This window comes from Ictalurus punctatus, chromosome 27 (assembly GCF_001660625.3).
Source record: "Ictalurus punctatus breed USDA103 chromosome 27, Coco_2.0, whole genome shotgun sequence".
In the NCBI taxonomy this organism is placed as follows: domain Eukaryota; kingdom Metazoa; phylum Chordata; class Actinopteri; order Siluriformes; family Ictaluridae; genus Ictalurus; species Ictalurus punctatus.
Genome location: NC_030442.2, coordinates 8,053,505 through 8,078,417, shown reverse-complemented (window position 1 = coordinate 8,078,417; position 24,913 = coordinate 8,053,505). Strand labels below are relative to the sequence as shown.

Below are 24,913 nucleotides of genomic sequence, written 5' to 3'. Positions count from 1 at the left end.
AAGACAACAGCAAAGCCAAGAACAGAACATGATTCAATTCCAAACCAGCTTCGTAATCTCCACTTTCTGATATCAGAGAATTGTTCAGAATGGTTCAGACTGACACACGTGTCCAATTTCCCTAATGTAGTCAATAGATAAGATGTGTTTGGTGTCCAGACGATGCTTCTTTACTTATGCAGTGGCACTATGAGGCTCATAAATACATGCGCAAATGTTCATATACTTGCTCTAAACAATGTTCGTCTGTGTAAAACCTATTTTGTACGCACAAATGTAACTCTTGTAAGTTTACCGTGGCACTATGCTATATTATCCGCATAACATCCAGCTTTCCAAATCAATTCCGCTTTCAGACTTGGGAACGTTGGGACTGAGCGGGCAGACTGATACAAAACTGTGGCGAGGAAGAAAATTTAGTTCGGCACGGCTGCCCATTTACTGTTACAGAATTCAGCAACATGGTGATGTTTTGTTTGTTCTTTGCAGCTTTGTTTTGTGTATATTGAGGTGTGTGTGCGCGTCCATTTCGGGAAAAGATTTTGGTTCAGACAGACTTCCTTCACTTGGCGCTATATTTGCCTTGTAGTTCCAGTGCAAAACTAAAGAAGCAAAGTACATGGATTACTCCTGGGGCAGAGGGAAATTTGATTAGATAAGTATTTCATTATAGCACGTTGTTCCTTTCCTTTTCATTAACAGCTTTCCGGTACTTTGATGTAAGTGCACAGATATTTAATAAGGAACTTTCTGTGGTAAGGAGGCTTTTGGGCTGATTTGGAATTGTACATCTCTGTCAAACCTTATACTACAATAAAGCAGAATTGAAACCACAACCAGCACTACCATTGATGACACTACACCACCACACACACACACACACACACACACACACACACACACACACACACACACACACACACACACACACACACACACACACACACACACACACACACACACACACACACACACACACACACACACACACACACACACACACACACACACACACGCACACACACACACACACACACACACACACACACACACACGCACGCAGACTCACTTTCCTCCATTTGCAGCCGGCCGCTGGTTTCTGTCATAGCAAAGAGATACATCAGCTGTGTTACACACTGTGTCGTGTTGTCTGGGTGATGTGCTGACAAAGAACACTTTATCTAAAGTAAACCTTTACAGCTTCATTTGTTCAGTGCTGTGTGTAATTATTGTAACAAAAATTGTCCCATATTACTGATGTCCATGTTCCTAAAGTGTGTAGTGTGTATTTGTGAAAAATGTGTGTGTCTGTGTGTGTGTGTGTGTGTGTGTGTTTGTGTGTGTACACTCACCCAGCAGCTCCCTGATCAGGCACTCTGAGGCAGTCCAGGTTGGGCTGTTGCGCCGACTGCCTGCTGTTCCTGTCCTTCAGCTGACTGGCAGTGATGGGCAGGAAAGGTTGGGATTGATTACCTGATGCCGGCCTCTGATGCTGCACGTTCCTCTGATTGGCAGCATGTTTCAACCCACCGTTCTGATGAGCGACTGAAATGAATATACAAAATGAATAATGTCTTTTTGGACTACCAAGGAGTTCGATATGTAACAGTGCGGTGTTCATTTTCACAGGCTGAAGTGATCCAGTCATGGTATTATGACTGGATCATAATGGGACTACGGCTGCTCCTAACGCCATACAGACTTCATATAAATCCATAATGAACTTTTTCACACTATCTGTTGTTACCCAGATGAGGATGGGTTCCCTTCTGAGTCGGGTTCCTCTCAAAGTTTCTTCCTCTTAAAACATCTTAGGGAGTTTTTCCTTGCCACCGTCGCCACTCAGTGGCTTGCTCAGTTGGAATAAATTCGCACCTTTAATATCTGTATACCGTGTTGATATTTCTGTAAAGCTGCTTTGAGACAATGTCTATTGTAAAAAGCGCTATACAAATAAAAATGAATTGAATTGAATTGAATAGTATTAGTCTTTTGACAACAACGTCAGTTTCACAGTCTGCTTAATACTGCTGAAGTTGGAAGTGTTTGGCTGTGGAAACATCTTTTTTTATATTTTTTTTTCTATAAAACTGGAAACAAAATGACAAAGTAATACAAATGCAATGTAAGGAGCAATCGATTTTGTTTAAATTTGGACAGATTTGGACTATAAGAACACTGTAACAGCAGAATGAATATTCCTCCACACTCTCCCTGTGTGTGTGTGTGTGTGTGTGTGTGTGTGTGTGTGTGTGTGTGTGTGTGTGTTACCTGGAGGGCCGGGAGCAACCCGTGCTGGCACATGCTGGTGTGGTCTAAATGTGTTGGAACGGATCACATTGGCGCCTTTCTTAGTGGGTCCTGGAAAACAATATAACTCAGTTACACACAGCATACTTTATTGTGTTGTTAAACACAATAACAACACTGGAGATGCCAGTAGGTGTATTATTGGTTACCAAGACCAAAGTAATCCTATTCTCATTCTACCTACATGTCCATTCCACACTCCTAAAAGCACCTAATACCGTTGCCTAATACTACTGCTATAGAACTGACCAGTACAGAGGTGACGTTCCCAGTGTTGAAAATCACTACACTCTCTCAGAATTACATTCCAAAGCTATTTGGCTTGGCAAAATATTCAAATGCACACATTATTCCCCTCCACCCCAAATGTAGATCAGCCCAGATATGTTTGTCTTCTCCAACGTTTGCTTTTTAAATTTGATTTTATACCACAGCGCTGATGAATGCTTGAATCTGATTGGACAGTGCTGAGTAGTGTTCTATGACAGCACAGCTCTGACAGTAGTGCCTCTTCTAATACATTATCATCTATAGTGACAGCTCATTTACCGGACCTGTATTTAGGACATTTCACATAATACAAGTCTAATAATGTAAGGCTTTCTGTAACGTTATGTTTAATGAACATTTATGGAAGGAGTCTCCAGTGTCAGCGCTTTGTAACAATCAAGAGGTAAAGCTTGAGCATAAAAATGTCAGGATGGAGCATGCCGTATTTTGTGGTTTCTCTGTAACAAGCTGCAATATTCGTCTTTATGTCAAGAGGCTAGTGAGGGACCGACAGTTTATAACTGTTGTAACAGAAACGAACTAGTTTTGCGAATGTTCCACAACATTAAATGGAACTATAAACTAATAAAAAGTCTTCATTACTTAATAAATAAATAAAAATCTAATCATTGGCAGATTGATGTGATATAAGAAGAATAAAACACTTCAGGACATGTTGTTATAGGATAAATAATCAACTGTGCTTTGCATTGGGCCACATTAATGGACCACCCCAGATTTGATTCTTTTCCTGGTTAATACGAAAGCCTTAATTAGGCTACAACATCTGTACACTGCACCTTATTTCTCTGTAAGAACATCCTTACTGATGCTACACCAGCGTCTGATTATCCCTGGGACAACAGCTGCTCTTAATAGCAATGAAACGTGTAGGAATAAGAACTCTCAAGACGCATTCTCTGGGTGCTCTGATACTCACGTGAGTTCTTAGGAAGTCCTGGTCCAATGCTGACCTGCAGCATCTTGGTGGAGGGTTTCAACGTGGCTACCTCTCCCTGACCCTGCATGAACTGCACCTGCCGAGAACCTCCATTGCTCCACGGCCCCCAGCTCTCCTTCTTCAGCTTCATATCCAACCTGAACATCAGAGCCAAACTCTTAACAAGTCTGCTCTTCTTTCAGAGACAAAGCCGTTGCTCACAGGCCATTCTAGTTGAACGAGTGCTATGGGGACTTACGTGTTGCCAAATTTGAGAGGCAGCTTCTTCTGGGTTTTTTCCTCATATCTGCGCGACAGTAAGCTGATAAACTCGGTCTTAAACACGCACTCCAGCAGGCTGTCATACTCTTGTTCATGAACGATCATAAAGTCATCCTGCAGAGTGCTGCACACCGGAGAGAGGAGAAGAGAGATAAATAAGAAAGGAGAAGACAATCCCTGCATTCCAACTGGCATGGGATCCGTACTAAATAATATCCGTGATGAGAATTAATGGGTCCCAAATCGTAGTATGTTGAAACGAGTATCCCAAAGGATACCCGGATGATCTACTATTTCCGGTAGATTTTTGACGTGTGGATCCGTGGACACTTTTTCAGCTAATATTGCTCACAACTCCTTGCACGATGGAGGAGGAGCTTTGTGACGGTTTGCTTGGTCGAACTGAAGGATGTATTTTAGAGAGGCGTGAATGAAACATCTAAAAATGAAATCAAGGGAATGATAAATTTAATGATTTAGTATAAATGATATAAGAAATAACGAATAACGAAAAGCTGAAATGCAACAAGGAGTTTGTTCACGGTGACAGTCTTCTCTTCTGGGCAACAACGTTCTCTTCCTTTACATGACGTGTTAGAATGTCCCTGTACTTGCATACTATGTGACTACACGCTCAAAGCATGTCATTTTCCTTCACAAAAAGTTCCTGGTCACATCACTCATTCCGAACAGAGAGAGAGAAAAAAAAAAAAGTGATCTCAGTGAGTATTTTAGAAATTCCTGCTTTCCAGGGTCCTTCACACACAACTCTCTCTAGCCATTACACAGAATGGTGTACATGGAAAAAAACATCCCGTGAGCAGCTGTTCTGCAAGTGGAAAGGTCTTGGTGATGACAGAGGTCAGAAGATAACCACCAAACTGGTTCAAGATGACAGAAAGGCTACAGGAACTCAAATAACCACGCTTCAGAAAAGCACGTCAACGCCAAACACCGAGGCGGAGTGACTATAACAGCAGAATGTCAAGATCCACTTCTGCCCCTCGGAGACAGGAACATGTATCTGAAGCTACAGTGGGAACGGGTTCACCAAAACCGGACGGATGAAGATTGGAATAATACCAGGTGATGTTTTTGCAATAGGATTTACTTGTCTTTTTAAAGCTTTGTTCCTGTTTTGATGACACCCTGTTAGTAAATTTAAATATCCTCCTATATAGTGTGTTTAACGATAATAACTGCCATGTATTGTGATATGACTCTTTTTTTTCCCCCTCCACATTGCCTACCTGTACATAGAACTACAGTGAACTATGCAGCAATTCTAGCTATGGTTTAAACTCATTTCCATTATTAATATTCCTGTTGTTCCTTTTCCATATAACCGTCCAAACCCGAATACTGTCCATACGATGTTCCGTACAGATAAAATGATCAACAGGAGCATGTTTCAGATGTTCTCAGTTCAGTCTACAAACGACTCAATACGACAGAACACAAAACAGCAGGCAATTTAGGGCCAAACAGAGATATCACGACGGAGGCACATGCGGTGATCGCCTGTTTCACCCTAATAAACTTAAGCCATTTCTAATGAGCGTTTTACAAGGCATGTTCTGCCTTCTAAGGAGCAGCTGGATTACATTACACACAACCCTCCACTCATATCACTTCTCCCAGACCCCCTACTAGAAAGAGAGGACCATTTAGACAGTTTATAGCATTGTGCTGTTTACGCAACACTTGTGGAGCACTGACGTGCAATGTTTAACTTGTCGTGTGACTTTTCTATTTTAATCCCGTGTCCTTGGGGAAAGTTGTGTGACCCATGACTTTAATCTGATAAGAATGATGCACGCTGACAGCCTTAGAGAAAGCTCTTCTTTTTACAGTTGACTCTGAGACGTCAGGCTAAACAAACATACATGTGGTTTTTATACCTAAAGGCTGCATGTGGCTTATGGAGGGAAGCTCTGAATGTGTCACAGATGTCTCCAGTTCCTCAGATGTGATAGTTTAGAGCATACGGTTATGTGAGGGCTATACAGTTCAGACCTACTGCCTCTGAAGTCCCCACACTGGGTTTGCGCGGACGGAGGACCTGAGTAATAATCCGGCTTTATGTACAGGAGATCACAAGTTCTGAACTGAGTATGGAAGTACTGAGATTCATGTCGGTGCAGTAATAAATGTGTGTATTACAGAGTATCAGGGGTGACTTTTTTCTTCCCGTGACATTATATGTGTTCAAGGTTTGTTGACCCACTCTCCAAATATTGACTCAGTGGTGTTTAATGATTAACTATTTAACCTGCTTTATCGCTCACACACACACTCACATACAGAGTCCTGCTTCATGCCTTACCTAAGAGAAACAGCCATGATCTTCTCCACATCGATTTTACGCTTGAGAACCTCTTTTATCTGGCCCTTCTCAGGACCTTGCTTCACCTTCTCTCTCCCAATCAGATAAACACACTTAGGTGTGAGGATTAGGTCCCGCTTAATACCCTGCCAAAAGAAGGAAAACAACAAAAACATTAACATTCGTGATTGTTTAAAAAAACAACAAACAAACAAACAAACAAACAGTCAATGTGAGCAGTTTCACAAACCCAGAAAATAAATCTGATTTGATGTCAAACTGATTCAAGCTACAAAACAGGATTTCTGGACACACTACTCAGTTCAACTCAGATTATGTCTGTGGAAACCCCAGGTCTTAAGTCTTTCAATACAGGTATATTCTATATCGCACCTTAAAGCGTCGGTCATATTTAGTGACTTTGTCTGCGAAGTCAATCTTCTCCCTCTTGGCCAGGAACTGCCTGAGCTCAGGCCGGTCATCCATGCCGATGTAATCTCCCACAAAGTTCCTGTTTATGCTGTGCCTCCTCCTCTCCTTCTTGTTCAGCAGCAGGTCAGAGGCTGAGGATAAAAACACATAAACCCTTTAGATCAGCGAAGATTATGCTTGATGATGATGTGTGAGGAGTGTATTGGCTGTTATTGCTGCATTACCCATATATGGCTATGAATGAGCGGTTGACGCAAAGATCTTTTTGTTGAAAAGGTGACTAATAATAGATTAATTCATTGTGTCAACTCAGATCCAGAGTATTCTTCGCCAAGATGATTATACTAAGTTGGAATTTCGACTTATATTCTAACGCATGTCATGCTCATTGTTGCGGTTTCGTTCGGCCTGTGTAACAAGTGAGGAAATGAGGTCAATATCTGTGCTCGATACTTGAACAAAGGAAACCCACTGAAACCTCAATTCATACACAAATAGCTGACATATTGGTCTTATAACCTAGAGATGGTTTTCACTTCCTTCTTTAGTTCTCTATGTGCGCCCCAGTGTCTGAATGTGAACGCGTGTGTACTGTATGTGAACTGGGCAGGGATCGGTTAGACAGTGGCGCTCACCTTCCTCTCTCATCTGCACATATTTCTTGCGGGCGATGTACTGGCGCCAGGCACGCTGGATAGCCCTGGCATAGCCGTCAAACTTGCGCTCCCTAGTTTCCTCCAGGAGGAAGAGCTGTGGAGAAACAGCAATGCTTAGGCATCTGCGCATACCTGCAGCTAACGCCACAGCTAGAAACTATAGCCAGTGGAAATACAGCTGTACCAAACACAATGCCAATCTGTCACACCATATAAGAGCCTTAATAACAAACCAACAATGCTCTTGCCTGTCATAATTAGTCAGGATGGTTATAATTTTACTTCACAGCACATCATTCGTTATTGTATGTTATATTTATTTAAACGTAAGATAGTGGTTTGGGAAATAATTATATTTACACCTTAATTCCCCAAATGTCAGTATGACTTAACAGCTAAACACAGTTTTAGGCATATATTTACTGAAAAGGTTTTGGCTGAGACTTTTGGCCTGCTGGGACTGGATTAGTTTCAGATGTGGAGGTGGGGTAATGTAATTATTACTGGTTTATTTCTAAGATTTTAATCCTGTCCGAGACAATAATTTTTGTGCGTACATGCACCTGGAAAGATTACGCCATATTTCACCTTCTACAAAATGACCAGTAGAAAAAACTCCAGCTAAGGTTCCCTTCTCTCCTGTATATTTTCTTCAGTATAAAGGAGGAAGTTCTCTTCTCTCTCATCACCAACAGAAAAACAAACTGAAACAAAGTAGGTTTGACGTAGGGGTTTTCTCCCAGCTAAGATTAAAATGAGGAACAATAATAAAAAAAAAAAGAAAATATTGACAATATTTCAAAAGGACTTGTCAGAGAAGCAACACTTCAGAGTGTATTAGGTATATTTTAAGGAAGTTTTTGCGTTCCTAGTACAGATAGAGCTTACATAAACCTTATGATCATATGACCTGCTAATGATCAAGCTCAAGTTGTGAAGCTACAAGCCCTACGACAAGCGCTTACAACAAAAATCAAAACAATCTGTTTGTATTAAAACGAGGTGTGCGTAGTATGTACGGAATGTGTTTGTGTGATGAACATGCGTACAGCATGAAGACGCGCCCAAACCGAGATTTCTTATCCCATGTAAACCAATCAGAATTCCCAGAGACATAAATATGGAAATCTTATCCCATTCGAACAGTCTTTTCCATTCCTTGTCAGTTATGTTACACCACAAAGAAACAAACATTGAACACCAAACATGTCTGACTCAGTACACTTGGGTTTAGGGGAGAATATGGAAATGTGATGTTTAGCCAATCCAATCCTTTAACTCCAGTCTTCGGGAACCCTCTACCCTGTACAGTCTTACAATCTCTAGTCTTACTAATGAAACACCAGCCCCAACAGGTCAGCTACTCATTAAGTGTAAGAAGTTGTTCATATTTTGCCAAGCACGGGTCTCCGGGACCCTTTGAGAAGCACTGTTTAAGCCTAAAGAATATTTAAATATACTCTGTACCTTTTTTTTTCCTCCCCTCAATAAAACTGCAAGTCCAGCACTAAGATAATAATAATAATAATAATAATAATAATAAAAAACCTTTGGAAAGGTCACTCCATACACGAGCTTTATTAGTGAGCTGAGGACAGGCTTCACTTTTAAAAGAGCTCCAGGTGTCTCGTCTGGCATTTACTTCCAACACGAAGACCTGCGCTTTATGTCAAGCTCTACAATATCTCACTAATTCATCTCGCGAACTCTCCACATGTCGATCAGTCCGTTTTTTGCCTCTATCCATCCCTCCCTGGGTAAGAATGAGATTCTGGCTGGATTGGTGCTTCAGTCTGTTCTCTGTATGCCCTCAGACAACTCCAGTCTAAACACACTGTTCTTTTATTATCGCCTCAAGGACTGAACTGTGAGCGTGCAGGAGGTCCCTCACGGCAGGCATTAAACAAAAATATTTCTTTTTCACACAAAAAATTCAGAAACGTTTTATCCTGTGCTATTACAGTCCGAGTGTCTGATGGCTCAGACACAAACACAGCACAAAAGTGTCATCCATCAGCACACTGAGAGATCACAGAGTTCATTCTGGCACACACAGGAGTACACACACACACACACACACACACACACACACACACACACACACACACACACACACACACAGCTGGGTGAAATTTTGCCAGCTGAAAAATTCACCACTAGTCATAAACTAATTAGTCTGTGTCAGCCCTTATCTGTGAGGGAGTTTTGTTATTAGATCCTTGTTATTATAGTTATTAGAGTAGTTAAGACTAGGACCCTCCCACTTAATATTTCAGTTGTGTAAGCATTCATCTCACACACACACGTTTTTCTATAAACTCCCTGTGACTTTTACTATGAGCTGACTTCTGACATTTAAACACACACATTCGCTGTGAACGTACATAAGCAAGATAGGATACGTTTTAAATAATCCCCTGCATTGAGCCTCATTAACAAGGCCTGATTCAGAGGGTGTGCGAGAACGTATGTGTGTGTGTGCTTGTGAACAAGTGTGTGCAAATGTCAACAGTGACCTCACAGAAAAGTCACAGGCAGACCTTTCATATAGAACATGGTGTGAACAGAAACCCTGGTTGTGTCCTAACAAGAGGTCCTTCTCTACAGACACACACTTGTGTGGACTTCCCTCAGTGATGTTGACTCAATGCTGCTGATGTAGCACTTACTTCCTGCTCTGCAAATCTCTGCTTGCTGTCTGTTAAACCTCACAGAAAGGGTCTTTCCAAACAGCTAGGGTTTATTTTATCCAGATGAATCTAACTAAGGTTGTACAACTTCATTCTCAGCGTAAAGCTCACAAAATCTACATTTAAGCACTATCCAGTTAATATGCATATTTTTAAAGGAACAGTTGGACCAAATGAAATGTACATAATTATCCCAAATGTAGTGCATCAGCCAATATATGTTTAGCTATGAGGTTAACATACTGACAGGTAAGAGAAGATTACAGTTTACAGCTTAGTGTTGTACAAACCGCATGCTAAATTATTACCCACTGACCTCAAACAAACATTTTGCCCTGTCACACCATTTGCGGATAAACACCAGAATTAATGCATAATTCCAAAAAAGTAACAAATCAAAACAGAACTGTATTATCATCTGGATCATTTCTAGCAAACATTTTTGTTTTCAAACTGTAATCATTGGCTCAGTGGTTCCAGGACCCCTGGTTTGACCCTGAGCTTAGGCTACTCTCTGTGGAGAGTTTAGCATGTTCTTGCTGTTTCCCCTGTAGGTTTCCTCAGGGTTCTTTGGTTTCCTTCCACCTCCCAAAAACATATCTTTAGGTATATTCCCTGCATATAGGTATATTGGCTACTATGAGGGGTGGTGGGGTGGTACAGTGGCTTAGTGGTTAGCACGCTTGCATCACACCTGCAGGGGTTGGGGGTTCAATTCCCGTCTCCGCCCAGTGTGTGTGGAGCTTGTATGTTCTTCGGGGGCTTCCTCTGGGTACTCCGGTTTCCTCCCCCAGTCAAAAGACATGCACTGTAGGCTGAGTGCTATTTCCAAATTGCCCATAGTGGGTGAATGCGTGTGCGATCGTGCCCTTGCAATAGGTTGGCACCCTGTCCAGGGTGTCCCCCGACTTGTGCCCCAAGCTCCCTGAGATAGGTTCCAGGCCCCCCCATGACCCTGTATAGATTAAGCGGTACAGAAAATGGATGCATGGATGGCTACTATTTCCCTGGGTGTGAGTGTGTTTGCACGTATTCCCAAGTCCCAACACCCGGTGTTCCACGGATAGACTCCGGATCTTACATGACCCTGACCAGTATAAAGCGGTTATTATAGATGAATGAATGAAATTTGAGCCTCCTACCCATGTCCGATGCTGGCGCAGAGTGCAAGAAAGAGATTCTGTCTACGATTGTTTTAGCAACAAGCTTTCTTCATATGTCAGAAACCCCTTAAGAGAATCTATTTGAGATACTGAACTACCTGACACAGTTTTAAGGAAGTATGTGATTATCATAGCTCACACCAAATTAAAACATGAAACATGTCTTGGCTGATCGATTACATTTGGGGTAAGGAGACAAGCATTTTTTGATTTCGGGCAGTAGACCAAACAGGCACTCGTACCGATTCAGGGGCTTTGACAAAGAGCTTGGTGCGTCCAAGCTGGTATTGGTCCTGGTCCATGTTGACAGAACGCAGGAGATGCAACACACCCTGCTTCTCATCTCCGCGCCACGTCGGCCACGACTCCTTTGTCAAGATAGCGTACCTAAAAATAGAGGAAGGAGAGGGGAAAAGTGTTTGACTGGGTAAACCAAAGCCCAGAGCCAACATGACTGGTAAAGTTGCAAGACTAGGATTTAATAACAGTCTCTACCGACCAGCCTTATGATTAATGCGCAAAACAGACCACAGCCTGTAATTGGAAAGTGATATTATTTGGAATTTAAAATAAAACAACGACACTGAGGTAGCTACATCTATATTGGTTGAACTCTGAAAGCTTATTATTGCCAGTATCGACTGAAAAGATAGTCAGCATGTAGTAATCTGAGGCTGAGGCTCGTAGACGTTCATCAGCTGCAAAGTATTCCCTGAAATATGTCCACTCGGTATGAAAAGCGCTGTGTGGTCTATAAGGCTCATCCGTTAATACGTAAATACATTTTGAATTAAAGCTGACATTTAAACGTGCATTTTAAACACTGAATCATTGTTTCATTTCAAAAGTGCTGTGGTAGAGCAGCTAACAAGAAAAGTAGTGTCATTATCCAATTATACACTGTATGTATATGAATATGGCTTTTCTCAGGATGGCATTTTATCCAGCAGTGGGAACTGGTTAGAATTCAAAGAAGAAATTTCCCGTGACACGATTAACAGGCTGAATACAAATCAGCCTTTCAAGGCTATGTATATAAATGCCTCTGGTGCCTATAGCTGTCCACCCAGAGCAGAGAGACCAATAAAAAGAGAGTCCTGTTTGTCTGTGAGTGTGTATACATGCATGTGATGGTGTGTGTGTGTGTGCGTGTGTGTGTTCGTGGTGTGTATGTCTGGAGAAAGCAAACAGCAGCAGGGTGGATGGAAAATGTGCCAGCCTCACAGGGGAACTAGAACAGTGGCTCTCAAACTTTTTCAGCGTGAGGCCCCCCCTTATCCCTGCAATCCCTTTGTAGCCCACTAGAGTTGTCAAATGTTCGCAATTGCGTCTTTTTCACGCTAGGCTCTTCTGTATTAACTTTCTCAGCTGAGAGACCGCGTCCTCTATCTAAAAACGTATCCATTTTAACTAGTCTTAAGTTTTATCGGCGTGTGGCTAACAGTACTGTACACTAGTATATCAGTGGATGTCTCTGTTTGGTGTGTGTCTTAGTGTGCTGTGTATAATTGATTTCATTGATTAATATTTCTCATTTTTATGTGCATCATAGTTCAAAGGTTCACAATCCGACTTACATACAGGTGAAAAAAAATAAAATAAATAATAATAATAATAATAGTGTTCTAGAATTTCTACGCGGCCCCCCTGGAACAATCTGGCTATATCCCCCCATATTGGGGGATTTTTTTAGATGGTTGCATTACTGGTCTGTTCATAGAGAGACACTATATGTAATCATATGTACCTACCCTTCCCTTCATACATATAACTTTTATTTTATAAAATTTTGTTCCTGTTTATGTACGTGATTCTAAATGTAAAATCACTGTATTGGATATAAGAAGCGTCACAGCAAATCAAGGAAATGCAAAGACTGCTCCATTAACTGTTCAGGTTTAGTTTGAATAGGTCAATAGGTCATTTATGATTATTACTTTGAACAATATATAGCTTGTGTTAGATTAGAAAGAAATGCACCTTTGCGGTGTACTGCACTGATTACCGTAATTCCCACACACTGTCCCTCACTATAATCCTGCCTTTACATAGCACAAGCAGAGCACTATGGGCCTAAGCTACCTCGGTATGAAACACAACTTCAGCAGCCACAGGCTCTCAGATCTGTACTTGTGGCCTCTGAACACCATTTGATAATCTAACCTGGAGAGTGAACAACTAATAACAGACATGAATCTTGTGATTGAAGAAATGAACATTTTCCCACCTGTTTTGTGGTACACCTGTGTAAAATAAGCAGCTGGGGATTTTTTTTGTTGCTCCGTTTCTTTTTCTCATTTATGAACCTCATGCCATAAGCATGAAACTTTCTTCCACTTTCCACGGCTGCTCCCTCAGACATTGTTAAATTGTTCTCATTTTCTCCTCACTTTAGTGCATACTCTCTCCCCTTTCCATTGCTCTCTCAGACATGAGTCTGCTTTCTGATCTCAAGCCAAAATACAACACTTGATCATTTGCACATCTGTGTACTGCTGTGCTCTGGGTTCCTCAGTGGGGTTTAATGTAGATATTTTTTTGTACCTGTTGAGGAACTTGCGGAAGACTCTTCTGTAAGCGTAGCCAGCACGTCTCACTCTGATATTCTCCTTTAAACCAAGATACTCCACCTGATGCTTCACTCTGAGGTAAGAAAAACAGAGCTTGTTAAATTCTTGTGTGTGTGTGTGTATATATATATATATATATATATATATATATATATATATATATATATATATCCCTGTACACTAAATTACACTTGGCCATTTACGATGAACACATAATAGTTTCATGATTAGCTCCTATGTTTGGTAAATGTTTTGTAAACTAGACAATGGAACATCTAAGTGAAGCATGCTTAAAATCCAGACCACTTTCAGTCTTTGAAAGGCATTTAACACAGTGCAGAAAAACAGACCAGAGACAGGAAAAACCTTTCACAAGACTACTGCTGCTGAATGGCTTTGCAACTGCAGCTGGTGTGAAGACACTCTGGTTAGGCAGTGATTTGAAGCACAAACGTATTATCTGATTTGAAGTGCACAAACTGTCGCGTGGAAGCGGTGTATTTTCCACATCCGCTCCGAAACCGGGTTTAGTCACACACTCAGCAGGCTCAGTGCTAATTGCACGAGAGCCTGTATTCACAACAGGAAGGATCTGAACAATATCGCTGCACCTGCAACAGTACAGCTCACACCAAACGCACCAGACAGAACAACAAGCACGAGGAGAAGAAATAATCACAGCTGCCAACGTTGTGAATCAGAAAAATCCCAGCAGGCAGATGGAAAATTGGCTGATATTTAACTACTGCAGAAATATTTGGATTTATAAAGATACGAGCTAAATGTATAAGCATATATCCATCCATATTCTGTACCGCTTATCCTACACAGGGTCGCGGCAGGCCTGGAGCCTATCCGAGGGAACTCGGGGTACAAGGCGTGGGACACCCTGAAAGACGTGTCTAACACATTCACACACTATGGACAATTTGGAAATGCCAATCAGCCTACAGAGTATGTCTTTGGACTGGGGGAGAAAACCATAGAACCCGGAGGAAACCGCCAAGACACGGCTAGCACAGGCAAACTCCGCACACGCAGGATGGAGGTGGGATTTGAACCCTCAACCCCAGAGGTGTGAGGAAAACGTGCTAACCACTAAGCCACCGTGCTCCTATATTCAGTATTCAGTTCAGTTCAGTCTATGTCCACTAGATGTTATCTTGTACACTTTCAATAATTACATGAAAGGCAAATCCATTCAAAGTTCACCTAGATAAAGTCAGAAGAAACTGAAAGTAACCAGCCATGAATCCATTCCCCTTTAGTACATTGGCTCGAGATGTAGGCACTTCTGAGTAACAGGGGGGAAAAATAAAAGCCGGGAAAGTCTTGGCCAAGCTAACGGACCCACATGTGTCTTTCTTTTGTGAACCCAAACAGGTCTGTGTTGAAATTACTGAGCTAAGTGGTTATTTATAAGCATTGTTCTTAATCTGTGTCTAGGATACAAAACAGAGTAAGCAAATATTACTTTGGAATATTACTGCATGTGTTGTGATTACAACCATAGCTGAGTCACCATAAAGATAATATGAAAATGCTAGGCCTGTCTGTGACGCGAGGTTTCAGTGATGGCTAAAGTGTGTGTTTATGTGGATGTGTGTGTACCTGCTCTCCTCCCAGTCTCTCGGCTTCTTCGTCTCGTTGGGTTTGATACAGCGTATGTAGTGGGGCGTACACTTCATGAGTGTGCTCACCAGATCGTTGGCTTGTTTCTGGTCAAGAAAGAGAGAGTCGGTGTTTTCAGCTTTCGGCTCCTGTTTATACGACTTTAAAATGATTGCCGAATCATCAGCATCGCTGCATTAACACACTAGTCTCGACACACTGGAAATACACAAGACATGGTACTTTGAATTCGTGGTTGCATATTGTAAACATTTCTTCATCTGCTCTTAGGTGTCCAGTGTTAGTGCGCTTCTAATAAAATGGCTGTGTGTTCTTTTCTCAGTACGGCGAAATGTGTCAAACTTCTTTTCCCTAGTAATCACACATACACCAGAGATGTGTGAGATGTTGGTGAAGGTGGTGTATTCTTTTAAATATTCGCTACTCATTTCTCTTGCTACTTCTCTCTCCACTACTCACACACAAACACACCTTACAGTTCAACGCACCTTGATTTTACTGCCTGCAGTGGTGGGACGACCTTTCTTCTCAGCATTGAGGTTTTCTGGGAACAGGGCCCGAATAAAAGCTCTGTTGAGGAAGAACAAACCAAGGCAGACAGGAATAATTATGGAAGAAGTGGCGCATATGAGAGAAAGGAGAGAGAGAGAGAGGAGTACAGACAAAGAAGCAGACACTTGGGATGACTGGACCATTTTTGATTCGGGTCACTGAAGTTCTGCCGCACCACAGTGCATGTTGTTTTGGAGCTTTAGGGACAGTACAGTCCTTACACACCCGCTCTAATCACTACCATCATTTATTCTTGAATGGAATTTTCCTGTGCTAGAATTCAGAGCAGTATACAGTATATCGCATCAAGGCATTCATTTATGTCACATGTCACAAATGCCATAACCCATGACCGATAGCTCAGCGCCAGTCAGAATGTAACACATGCTTGCGAGCATTCCAGGGATTCTGGGTGTGTGTTGATCTCTTTCAGCCTCGGAGAGCAGTTGAACATGTCTCAGGGGTTACCTTTCTTCGTTGGTTAAAAGAACTGTTATGGTAAAGATGTATGTTAAAGGAATGGTTGGGTGAAAAATCTAATCGTACCTCAAATGTAGTCGATCAAGACACAACGGGCCATAATGTTATAGGAAAACAATCAACACTGTGTGTTGTGATGTGGCCTGATGTGCAACAAAAGTCGGTTATTTTCCAATAAGATGCCCTGATGTGTTTTCTTCTTCTGATACCACAGCGATTTGATAAAGATTACAAAAAAACATGGCTTTTTAACCATTTATAGTTAAATTTAATGTAGTGGAATGTCCATGAGACAAGTTCGTTCCTGTTATCATGTTAATATCAGTTATAAACAGTCGTTCCACTCAATTTTTTCCTCTTCCTTGAAGTTAAAAAGACGCAGCTTCTTCTGTCTTGTCCTAGATAACGCAGTCCTCTGTCCTGTCTCTGTCCATGGCAGAAAACTAACTGCTACAGCGCTTTACACTAGAGACTCCTCCTATACATGTTAAATAAAAGTCTCCGAACAAAAATGTTCCCCATATCAATGATTATACATTTTACATTGTGAATTAACAGCACATTTTTAAATCCATTTATTATTAGACTTAGATTATATGGAGGATCCCCATACAAGTCCATGTGAATGAGCTGTTACTACAGAAACGATAACATATTATAACAACTGCATTAATATCTGTCACTGGAGATTCAATATTTGCTTCTTTAGTTTAGTGAATTTCAAGCTACCAAGTAATGGAAGCATTTCTAACCCGTTCTACGTTTTGTTAAAAATCTATTTGACAAAACTATAAACTTCGATTCTCGCCGCAACCCCGTGTGTGCGGAGTCTGCATGTTATCCCCGTGCTGCGGTGGTTTCCTCCGTGTTTCGACCCCTATTCCAATGACATGCATGGTAGGCTGATTGGCATGTCCAAAGTGTCCATAGTGTATGAATGGGTGTGTGAATGTGTATGTGATTGTGCCCTGTGATGGATTGGAACCCCATCCCCGCCTTCTGCCCCATGCTCCCTGCGATAGGCTCCAGGTTCCCCGTGACCCAATAGAATAAGCGGTATAGAAAATGGATGGATGGCTGGATAAACTTCAGTAATGCCACACAAACTCACCGATGGTTATGGACACAGTGTGGCTGATTGTAATCTATAATAATTAGCAAAACATCATGGTTTTGGAGGCAGCCATCTTGCTCAACTAATTTTACTCTACTACCTTTGCACAGTTTTGTATAATTCCATGCAGGACAACGAGACGTATGTGGTTTACTCTAAAGATATTTGACAATACCACAGGCCCCACCCCCAAATGTTTGAATGAGAAATTGTATCGAAAATCTAAAAGTCTGCAGATGGTAATAACGTTTACCTACATTTGTAAACCCCTTTGTTACATTGAAGATTTAGGCATGTTTTCACAGAAAATATTTTAGGTCCAGTCCAAAGCACAAGACCCTGAACATATCTTTGATGATCAACTACATTTGAGTTAAGTGTAAAATTGTATAGAATTCTCAGAACGATCCTTTTAGATTATTTTCCACTGAATATCTAATGAACACACATCTGTGAGCTCTTTATCTGAGTGCGAGTTTCTACAGTTTTAGGAAAATTGTGCTCTTTAATAAAGTTCAGAGGTTAACGCTATAGGACTTTGTATGTGCAGATGGACCAGGGGCCCGGTGACATCATGCAGCTGACAATAAAGGTCTTCCCCTTCTATTCTTTCACTAATAGGGAATCTGCTCGTCTGAAGGAAGAATGGTCTATGCTGTACCTTTCTGAAATATTTACAAGTATGTCTGCCCCACAGCAAGTGTCTGTGCATTGTAGAGGAACGCGCCTAACCTAGCATGAGGCTAGATGGAGCTGGAGGTGTTTGGACAAATGGTTTCTAGTGCTCAGAGGAGGCACAATCATCACATGCACACACATGCACGCACGTACACACGCTCACACAAAAGCAATACTGACACACTTTTGTTGCTGCGAGTTAGGAGCCTGCTTTGCATACAGTAAAATGGGCTGTCAGCACAGCTGAGTAATGGTTAAAAAAGATGACTCGCTCACATTTCACTGCTCTGCATGAGCTCGATGAGGTCAGTGAACAGGACGTCTCTGTTCCGCTCACAGAAGCCATCAGCATCGTAGGACACCTGAAGACACACACACACACACACAGATATTCTCATCCAAATGACGCAATATTCCTGAGAATAAGACTCATAGCTGATATACCAACTGTGCTACAGCAAGAACAGAAGATCCTAAATGGAGGAAGTGCTCATTTTAGCAGGGTGCAACTTACAGAAGGTACTGTATGGGACGACATATGAGGCTGAGAGGGAAAGCAGGTAATAGAAATACAATCACATGAACCGAACATAAGATAAGGAAATAGAAAACAAAACACTACACAGCAGGCAGACAAACAGGAAAGAAATATATACACAGTGGACAAATGATGTGAGAATGAAGCCTGCAGGTACACTGCCAGTCAAATCCTTTTTGAATAACAGTTATGCTACTATTTCCAGGATAAACAGGCAATGGGACCATTTTAAATCTGTTAAATTTGAAAATGTAAGCATGGAACAAGTGAAGATGTCCCATACTTATTACATACGTTAATGTAGAAATGGAGATTTATTTTGTATTGGAACCTTCATTAGAAAAGGATCAGATAGTGATCACTAATCAGGATCATCGAGCACTCTGCATATATCTAGCTTACAACTGATACCAGCACTGTCTTATATAGACTTTCAAATATAGACTTGACAGATTTAACAGCACCTGCCTTTGATAAAGCATTATATAGTATATATTATATAATATCTGACAGAGAGCAGCCAGTTAATATGTCCTTAAAGAATCCTTAAAGAGAACATATTAAGAAAATCTGTACCTAAACCTTCCTGTTTTCACACACTGTTCAAAATGGCTGACATGAATCTTTCGCATGACATCATTTCAGTAACTCACTGCGAATGACCTTGCACAAGCAAGTGTGTCTCACAAGACACATCTGTGTGATAACTGTGGTTGGTCAGTCAGCATACAGCACAACAGACACACAGGGTATGCACTAAACCACAGACGGTCACTAACTGTAAGTTCCTCCAATGTAGCAGCTGGTAGACCACAATTTTCACATACTAATTAGTACACAAGTAGGCAATTTGAGTTAGCGCTACAGCGTTCATACTAGCTCAAAATGACAAGCGAAAAAGCCCCTTGCTGCTACAAGCTGGCAAATAAAATCCTGTATTTGTTCCATAAACAAAAACAGCTGCATAACCAGCAGGTTAATTTGGTTTCAGCAAACCGCTCGACCAACTTCTCAAACCTCCATACTCTCAAGATAACATTGAAAACAACTGCTGTTAGGAAATGAGCCCAATCTATTGATTTAGCTCAGGGTGTACAGCAAATAATGAATCAGCATTTTCCTGTTTAGACTGACACAACAAAAGGTCAGTGAGCTTTTGTGAAAACTGCTTATAAACAACCTGTCTGTTTGTATTAACGTGCAAAAGCTTGTTGAGAAAGCCATTATCAAGCTACTGAATAGTAATGCATATAGAGGGTCGGGTGTAATGAATATTAGTGACGAGTAGGGGTGTCATTGAAATAAGCTATGAGATGGAGAGGCAAAAATTTATTTAAAAAAAAAAAAAAAATATATATATATATATATATATATATATATATATATATATATATATATATATATATATATATATATATATATATATATTAGACATGATCAGACTTTCAGAGTAAATTTCACTCAAGATTTGTTTCCTAGACCCACAGAAATAATACAAAATCCCTAAAAATAATAAGCTACATGAAAGATTCGGATCTTGTAGAAGACGTTCATGAACATTTAACTGGCAGTATATATGAAGACAGTACATGAAGACAAAGAGATATCAGTGCTCTGACCTTCCCCGCATAGTGGTGGATTATAAAGCCTTGATTCCAGCTGTTGAAGTGCTCATGGTTGTTGATCTGCATGCGCAGTTTCTGCAGCATCGTCTGGTCAGCTCCCTCCCCCTTTGCATGCATCGTTGCACATACATCATCCACGATGCACAAGATGCCTGGGGGATTCTAGGAAGGATAACACACATGAATCCAGCTTGCTATTTTATACAAGAGAAACAGACAGTCCCTGCCCAATTACTCACATACTGTAAATGTTAAAAAACAATGAAACAGCCATTTATGACCAGGATTACAAAAATCTTAACTGGGTGGGATAATTCTACACTGTTAATCAGAGTGACACAGAAGAGGTCAGTAAGTGCTATTTAGAGTTTAACCAGAGATGCCACATCACAGGGAATTATAGTAATCTAATAGAGATGTTATGAAAGACTTAACCAGGGGTTCAGGATTGAAATCCGAGCTAGGCTTCATCATATCTCGTCATCGTTTGTTCCCCCTGCTTTGTTCTAAGAAAAGAAAACATGGCTCTCCAAAACATCTTGCACTTGAAGACAGGAAATGCCTCTTGAGGTCATCCTCTGCTCTCATATTGCTGCATTTTGTAAAGGTCTTAGCTTACAACGGAGATGACCGATCTCTCTGTGCTCCAGACGATTCGAACTAGAAGGCACATTAGCTTGTCTCAGGGTATCCAACACCCATGGAAAAAGACGGGAAGCTTGTGCCACTGGAGATACCTCAATTTGGCAGACTGTTGAGTGTTTATTGGGTGTGTAAAAAACTGTTTAAAGGACACAGCTCATATCCTGTCTGTGGAAAGCAGCCAAATAAAACCCAAATTCAGCCCCTTGGCACTTACTTTACTCTCAATGAGGTCGCAAACGATCTTGTTGTTGAAGTACTCGATGGGTGTCCATCGGATTCCTTCCTGTACATACTCCTCCTAAAAAAAAATATGCGTGGGAAAGAGAGAAAATGAAAAAGAGAAGGAAGGCAAAATATATTGGTACATTTTGCATTAAAAAAAAAAAGTTTAGTAACTAGTTCATTCATAACCTGGAATGCCATTATGAATCAAACATAGAACACAGACATTAGTACCTGCTCTGCTTTCAGTGTAAGCTCAATGAAGATCTGCTGCAGTTTCTCATTCACAAAGTTGATGCAGAACTGTTCGAAACCATTTTTCTAAAAATACAGAAAAGAAGTAGAACAATGAAACCAAAAACCATTTTTTGTACACTTTAGATCTGTACCCAAGATAAAAAAAAAAGTCTTTCACTTTCACTTGTGTGCTTATTTATCACATGTTACAGGTTCATCAGTGTGTGTGTATGTGGAATCTGACTTGAGGAAAGAATGCCACACTGTAACCGTCCCCTATCAAAACTTTAACATCAGAGCAAGCTTTTTAATCAGCAATGTCAACGCGTACAAGGCAGGCATCCATAACCCTGAACCTAAAACCAAAACCGTGCTGTGGTAGTGAGTATGTGAAACGGTTTAAAAATAATGTCTTTTTTTGTAATCCAAGCAGGAAGGCAGACTAAAAGAACAGATCAGATCAAATCATTAAGACTATTATCAGTCTGAAAAAAAACAAAACATTAAAAATACCTGGAAAATCTCAAATCCATAGATATCCAGAACCCCAATATTCTCCTCCTGATGATCCTTTACCACCGCTTTATTGATTGACTAGAAGGGAAAAGAATGATTTTACTTAAACATTTGTAAATCAATAAAATGATATTAAAAATATTGGACAAGCAGCAGAGTAATATGAAGAATACGAGACAATCAATAGAGTAATATGAAGAATACGAGACAATCAATAGAGTAATATGAACAATACGAGACACTCAATAGAGTAATATGAACAATACGAGACACTCAATAGAGTAATATGAACAATACGAGACACTCAATAGAGTAATATGAAGAATACGAGACACTCAATAGAATAATATGAAGAATACGAGACAATCAATAGAGTAATATGAAGAATACGAGACACTCAATAGAGTAATATGAACAATACGAGACACTCAATAGAATAATATGAAGAATACGAGACAATCAATAGAGTAATATGAAGAATACGAGACACTCAATAGAGTAATATGAAGAATACGAGACACTCAATAGAGTAATATGAAGAATACGAGACACTCAATAGAGTAATATGAACAATACGAGACACTCAATAGAATAATATGAAGAATACGAGACAATCAATAGAGTAATATGAAGAATACGAGACACTCAGTAGAGTAATATGAAGAATATGAGACAATCAATAGAGTAATATGAAGAATACGAGACACTCAGTAGAGTAATATGAAGAATACGAGACACTCAGTAGAGTAATATGAAGAATACGAGACACTCAATAGAGTAATATGAAGAATACGAGACAATCAATGGAGTAATATGGAGAATACGAGACAAATGCACATACCTCTACCAGGTAGTCAAAGACACGAGCATGCAGAGCTTTGGAGAGTGCGTCACGTGTGAAACACGCCTGCTCCACGTTCAGGGTGACATCTATCGACTCAGATTTCCCTCCCCATTTGCCGTCCATCTTACGGCTGGTGAGTTTCTCTTTTAGCCGGTCCTGGTTGATGCCCAGTAGGAAAGCAGGAAATGCCAGGACTAAGCAGAGGAAAATGACGTAGTGAGGAGGGAAAAAAATCGGTTTCTCCAAGGAGGAAAAAGAAAAAAAAAAAAAACAGTGCACTAGAAGACATTCTGAATTCCCCGATTTCATGATCTTGTACACAAAGTCCTTTTACGGGAACAGCACAATTCTCCAGAGGACAAAGCGGAATGAAGATTTAAACAGATGACTCAGAGTCAGTGTTTTTATTAAACCACATCAAACGCTAAGAGAGGATACTGAGGCACGGGTGAGGCACGAGGCATTGTTTCGAACCTGCCTCCTCGTCCGGTCTCTAACGTAGCCTACATGCTAAATCGGTTTTCTTTCAAGAGGGGGCGCGTTCCCCATCTAACGGACAGACACACTTCATCGATGCTAGCGACCTCGTGGGAATGAGGGTGTGGTCAAAATGCACAAGTGAGCAGAGCAAAGGAGAAAACTCCTGCTTCTCCATCTGCCTCCCAGAAGAGCTGGGACTGACTGTGTGTGAGTCATCCATCTAAGTACTTTAACATTATTATGTGGAGTTCAAAATGTCATGATCGGTAGCTTGGTACAGAATGAAACCTTTTGAGTAAAATTTGTATTTGATTGACTGAAGTAGGTAAACAATAATTAACATCACCTACATGTGACATGTATTTCAACTTAGCCTTTCAACAAACGGCTAACAACAGGGTAGATATAAATAAATTCACTCTGATTGGCTAACACACACAGAGTGTTTAGGGTGTTTGAGAAGCTCTGCACGCATACTGAAGTGTGATTTTGTCATTAACACATGCTGCTATGCCAGTTATCCATGATGTGTTTTTACAGCAGTCTCCTAGATGTGTGAAAACCATTGGCAGCAGACAGGAAGTGGTTTTTACGGCGAACAGGAAACACGACGATTAGCCAGCAGCAATACTGTGTCTGCTCCCGGTACAGCAAAGCTTTGTGCGAAAATCATTATGCCTCGCATGAAAGGATAGCAAGATGGATTAAGAGGGTGGAGGGAGCGTCGAAGCAAACCGACGAGTACAGGGTGGGGACAGGGAGAACTGGAAGGGTGGGCTGGCGCAACAGGAAGTTCTGCTTTCCTTGGTGTAATTTTAGAGTGTGATGTAATTCAACCAGACCCCTGAACCCTGAAGCAAGCTTCATTTTCTGGGTTAATTCAGCATGGCTGAGTCTGCCTGGCTCCAACCCCCTTTTAACACAACAAACATTCAGCGCTGGGAGATAAAAAAAACTAACCAAAGGGGGAAAAAAACAAAACAAAGAAAACGGACAGAGTGAAAATGTGTTTTTCATGACCTTCCACAGAGCAACCAAGGACACCAAGTGGAGAAAGCCCTGAAAAAACACAAAGAAACACACATCCAAAAAGAGAAGATGACTTTCTACTCACACTCCTCACTCTCCACAGCGGCGTAGTTCCCAGACTCTTTGAAACTGATGTTCCCCAGGTGAAGAATTCCAGCTACAATCTGCAGGACCATGGTGTGGTCCTCGCCTGAGATCCCAATTACATCCATAGCGTGCTAGACGAAGGCCGAAAGAGAAAGGAGGTTCACGTTACCAGTGTGCAGTGTGTAGCTGAGACTGCCGTTTCCCAGCCCGTGTCCTCTAATTACTCCTGCTGTGGCTTTAGTTGTAAATAAAAACAGGTGTCTGGTCTGAAGTAGAAAGGGAACACTTGTGTGCCCGTAACAAACCCATTTCCCGAAACATATGGGTGAACGGTCTCGTCTTTCCTATCATGAAAATAGAAAAGACACGATAAGGTCCAGTGACTCACCAGAGTTTCCCGAAAATCACTTTTGTCATTGATGTCATCTACTTTGTAGGATCCTGACTGGTTGAGGTAAGAGTAGTAATCCAGGCTGGTGATTCCCAGAGTGCTTCTCTGGTCCGCGGTGGCCCCTTCGATCAACTACGTCACAAAAGTGAACATTCAGGACATTTATTTTCCAGGATTATAAAATTATATAAGTGCCCAGCATAT

At 41.0% G+C, this 24,913-nt stretch overlaps 1 protein-coding gene across 2 annotated transcripts in view; it reads right to left on the bottom strand.

Annotated features, from left to right (window-relative positions):
• Nucleotides 1–24,913, bottom strand: part of myo1ea (myosin IEa) — a 62,772-nt gene that overhangs the window by 5,606 nt on the left and 32,253 nt on the right. Inside the window, exons 8-27 of one of the 2 annotated variants that reach the window (XM_047151647.2) lie at nucleotides 24,707–24,841; nucleotides 24,317–24,449; nucleotides 22,720–22,916; nucleotides 21,876–21,956; nucleotides 21,360–21,446; nucleotides 21,118–21,201; nucleotides 20,253–20,420; nucleotides 18,372–18,457; nucleotides 15,760–15,841; nucleotides 15,251–15,357; nucleotides 13,614–13,712; nucleotides 11,312–11,456; nucleotides 7,196–7,310; nucleotides 6,522–6,691; nucleotides 6,129–6,274; nucleotides 3,780–3,926; nucleotides 3,521–3,678; nucleotides 2,272–2,361; nucleotides 1,353–1,545; nucleotides 1,070–1,099 (exon numbers count right to left, since the gene is read on the bottom strand). In XM_047151647.2, the coding sequence (XP_047007603.1) occupies nucleotides 1,070–1,099; nucleotides 1,353–1,545; nucleotides 2,272–2,361; nucleotides 3,521–3,678; nucleotides 3,780–3,926; nucleotides 6,129–6,274; nucleotides 6,522–6,691; nucleotides 7,196–7,310; nucleotides 11,312–11,456; nucleotides 13,614–13,712; nucleotides 15,251–15,357; nucleotides 15,760–15,841; nucleotides 18,372–18,457; nucleotides 20,253–20,420; nucleotides 21,118–21,201; nucleotides 21,360–21,446; nucleotides 21,876–21,956; nucleotides 22,720–22,916; nucleotides 24,317–24,449; nucleotides 24,707–24,841 (2,453 nt within the window). The remainder of the gene's footprint in view (nucleotides 1–1,069; nucleotides 1,100–1,352; nucleotides 1,546–2,271; nucleotides 2,362–3,520; nucleotides 3,679–3,779; nucleotides 3,927–6,128; nucleotides 6,275–6,521; nucleotides 6,692–7,195; nucleotides 7,311–11,311; nucleotides 11,457–13,613; nucleotides 13,713–15,250; nucleotides 15,358–15,759; nucleotides 15,842–18,371; nucleotides 18,458–20,252; nucleotides 20,421–21,117; nucleotides 21,202–21,359; nucleotides 21,447–21,875; nucleotides 21,957–22,719; nucleotides 22,917–24,316; nucleotides 24,450–24,706; nucleotides 24,842–24,913) is intronic. The other variant, XM_047151648.2, reaches the window with a different exon arrangement.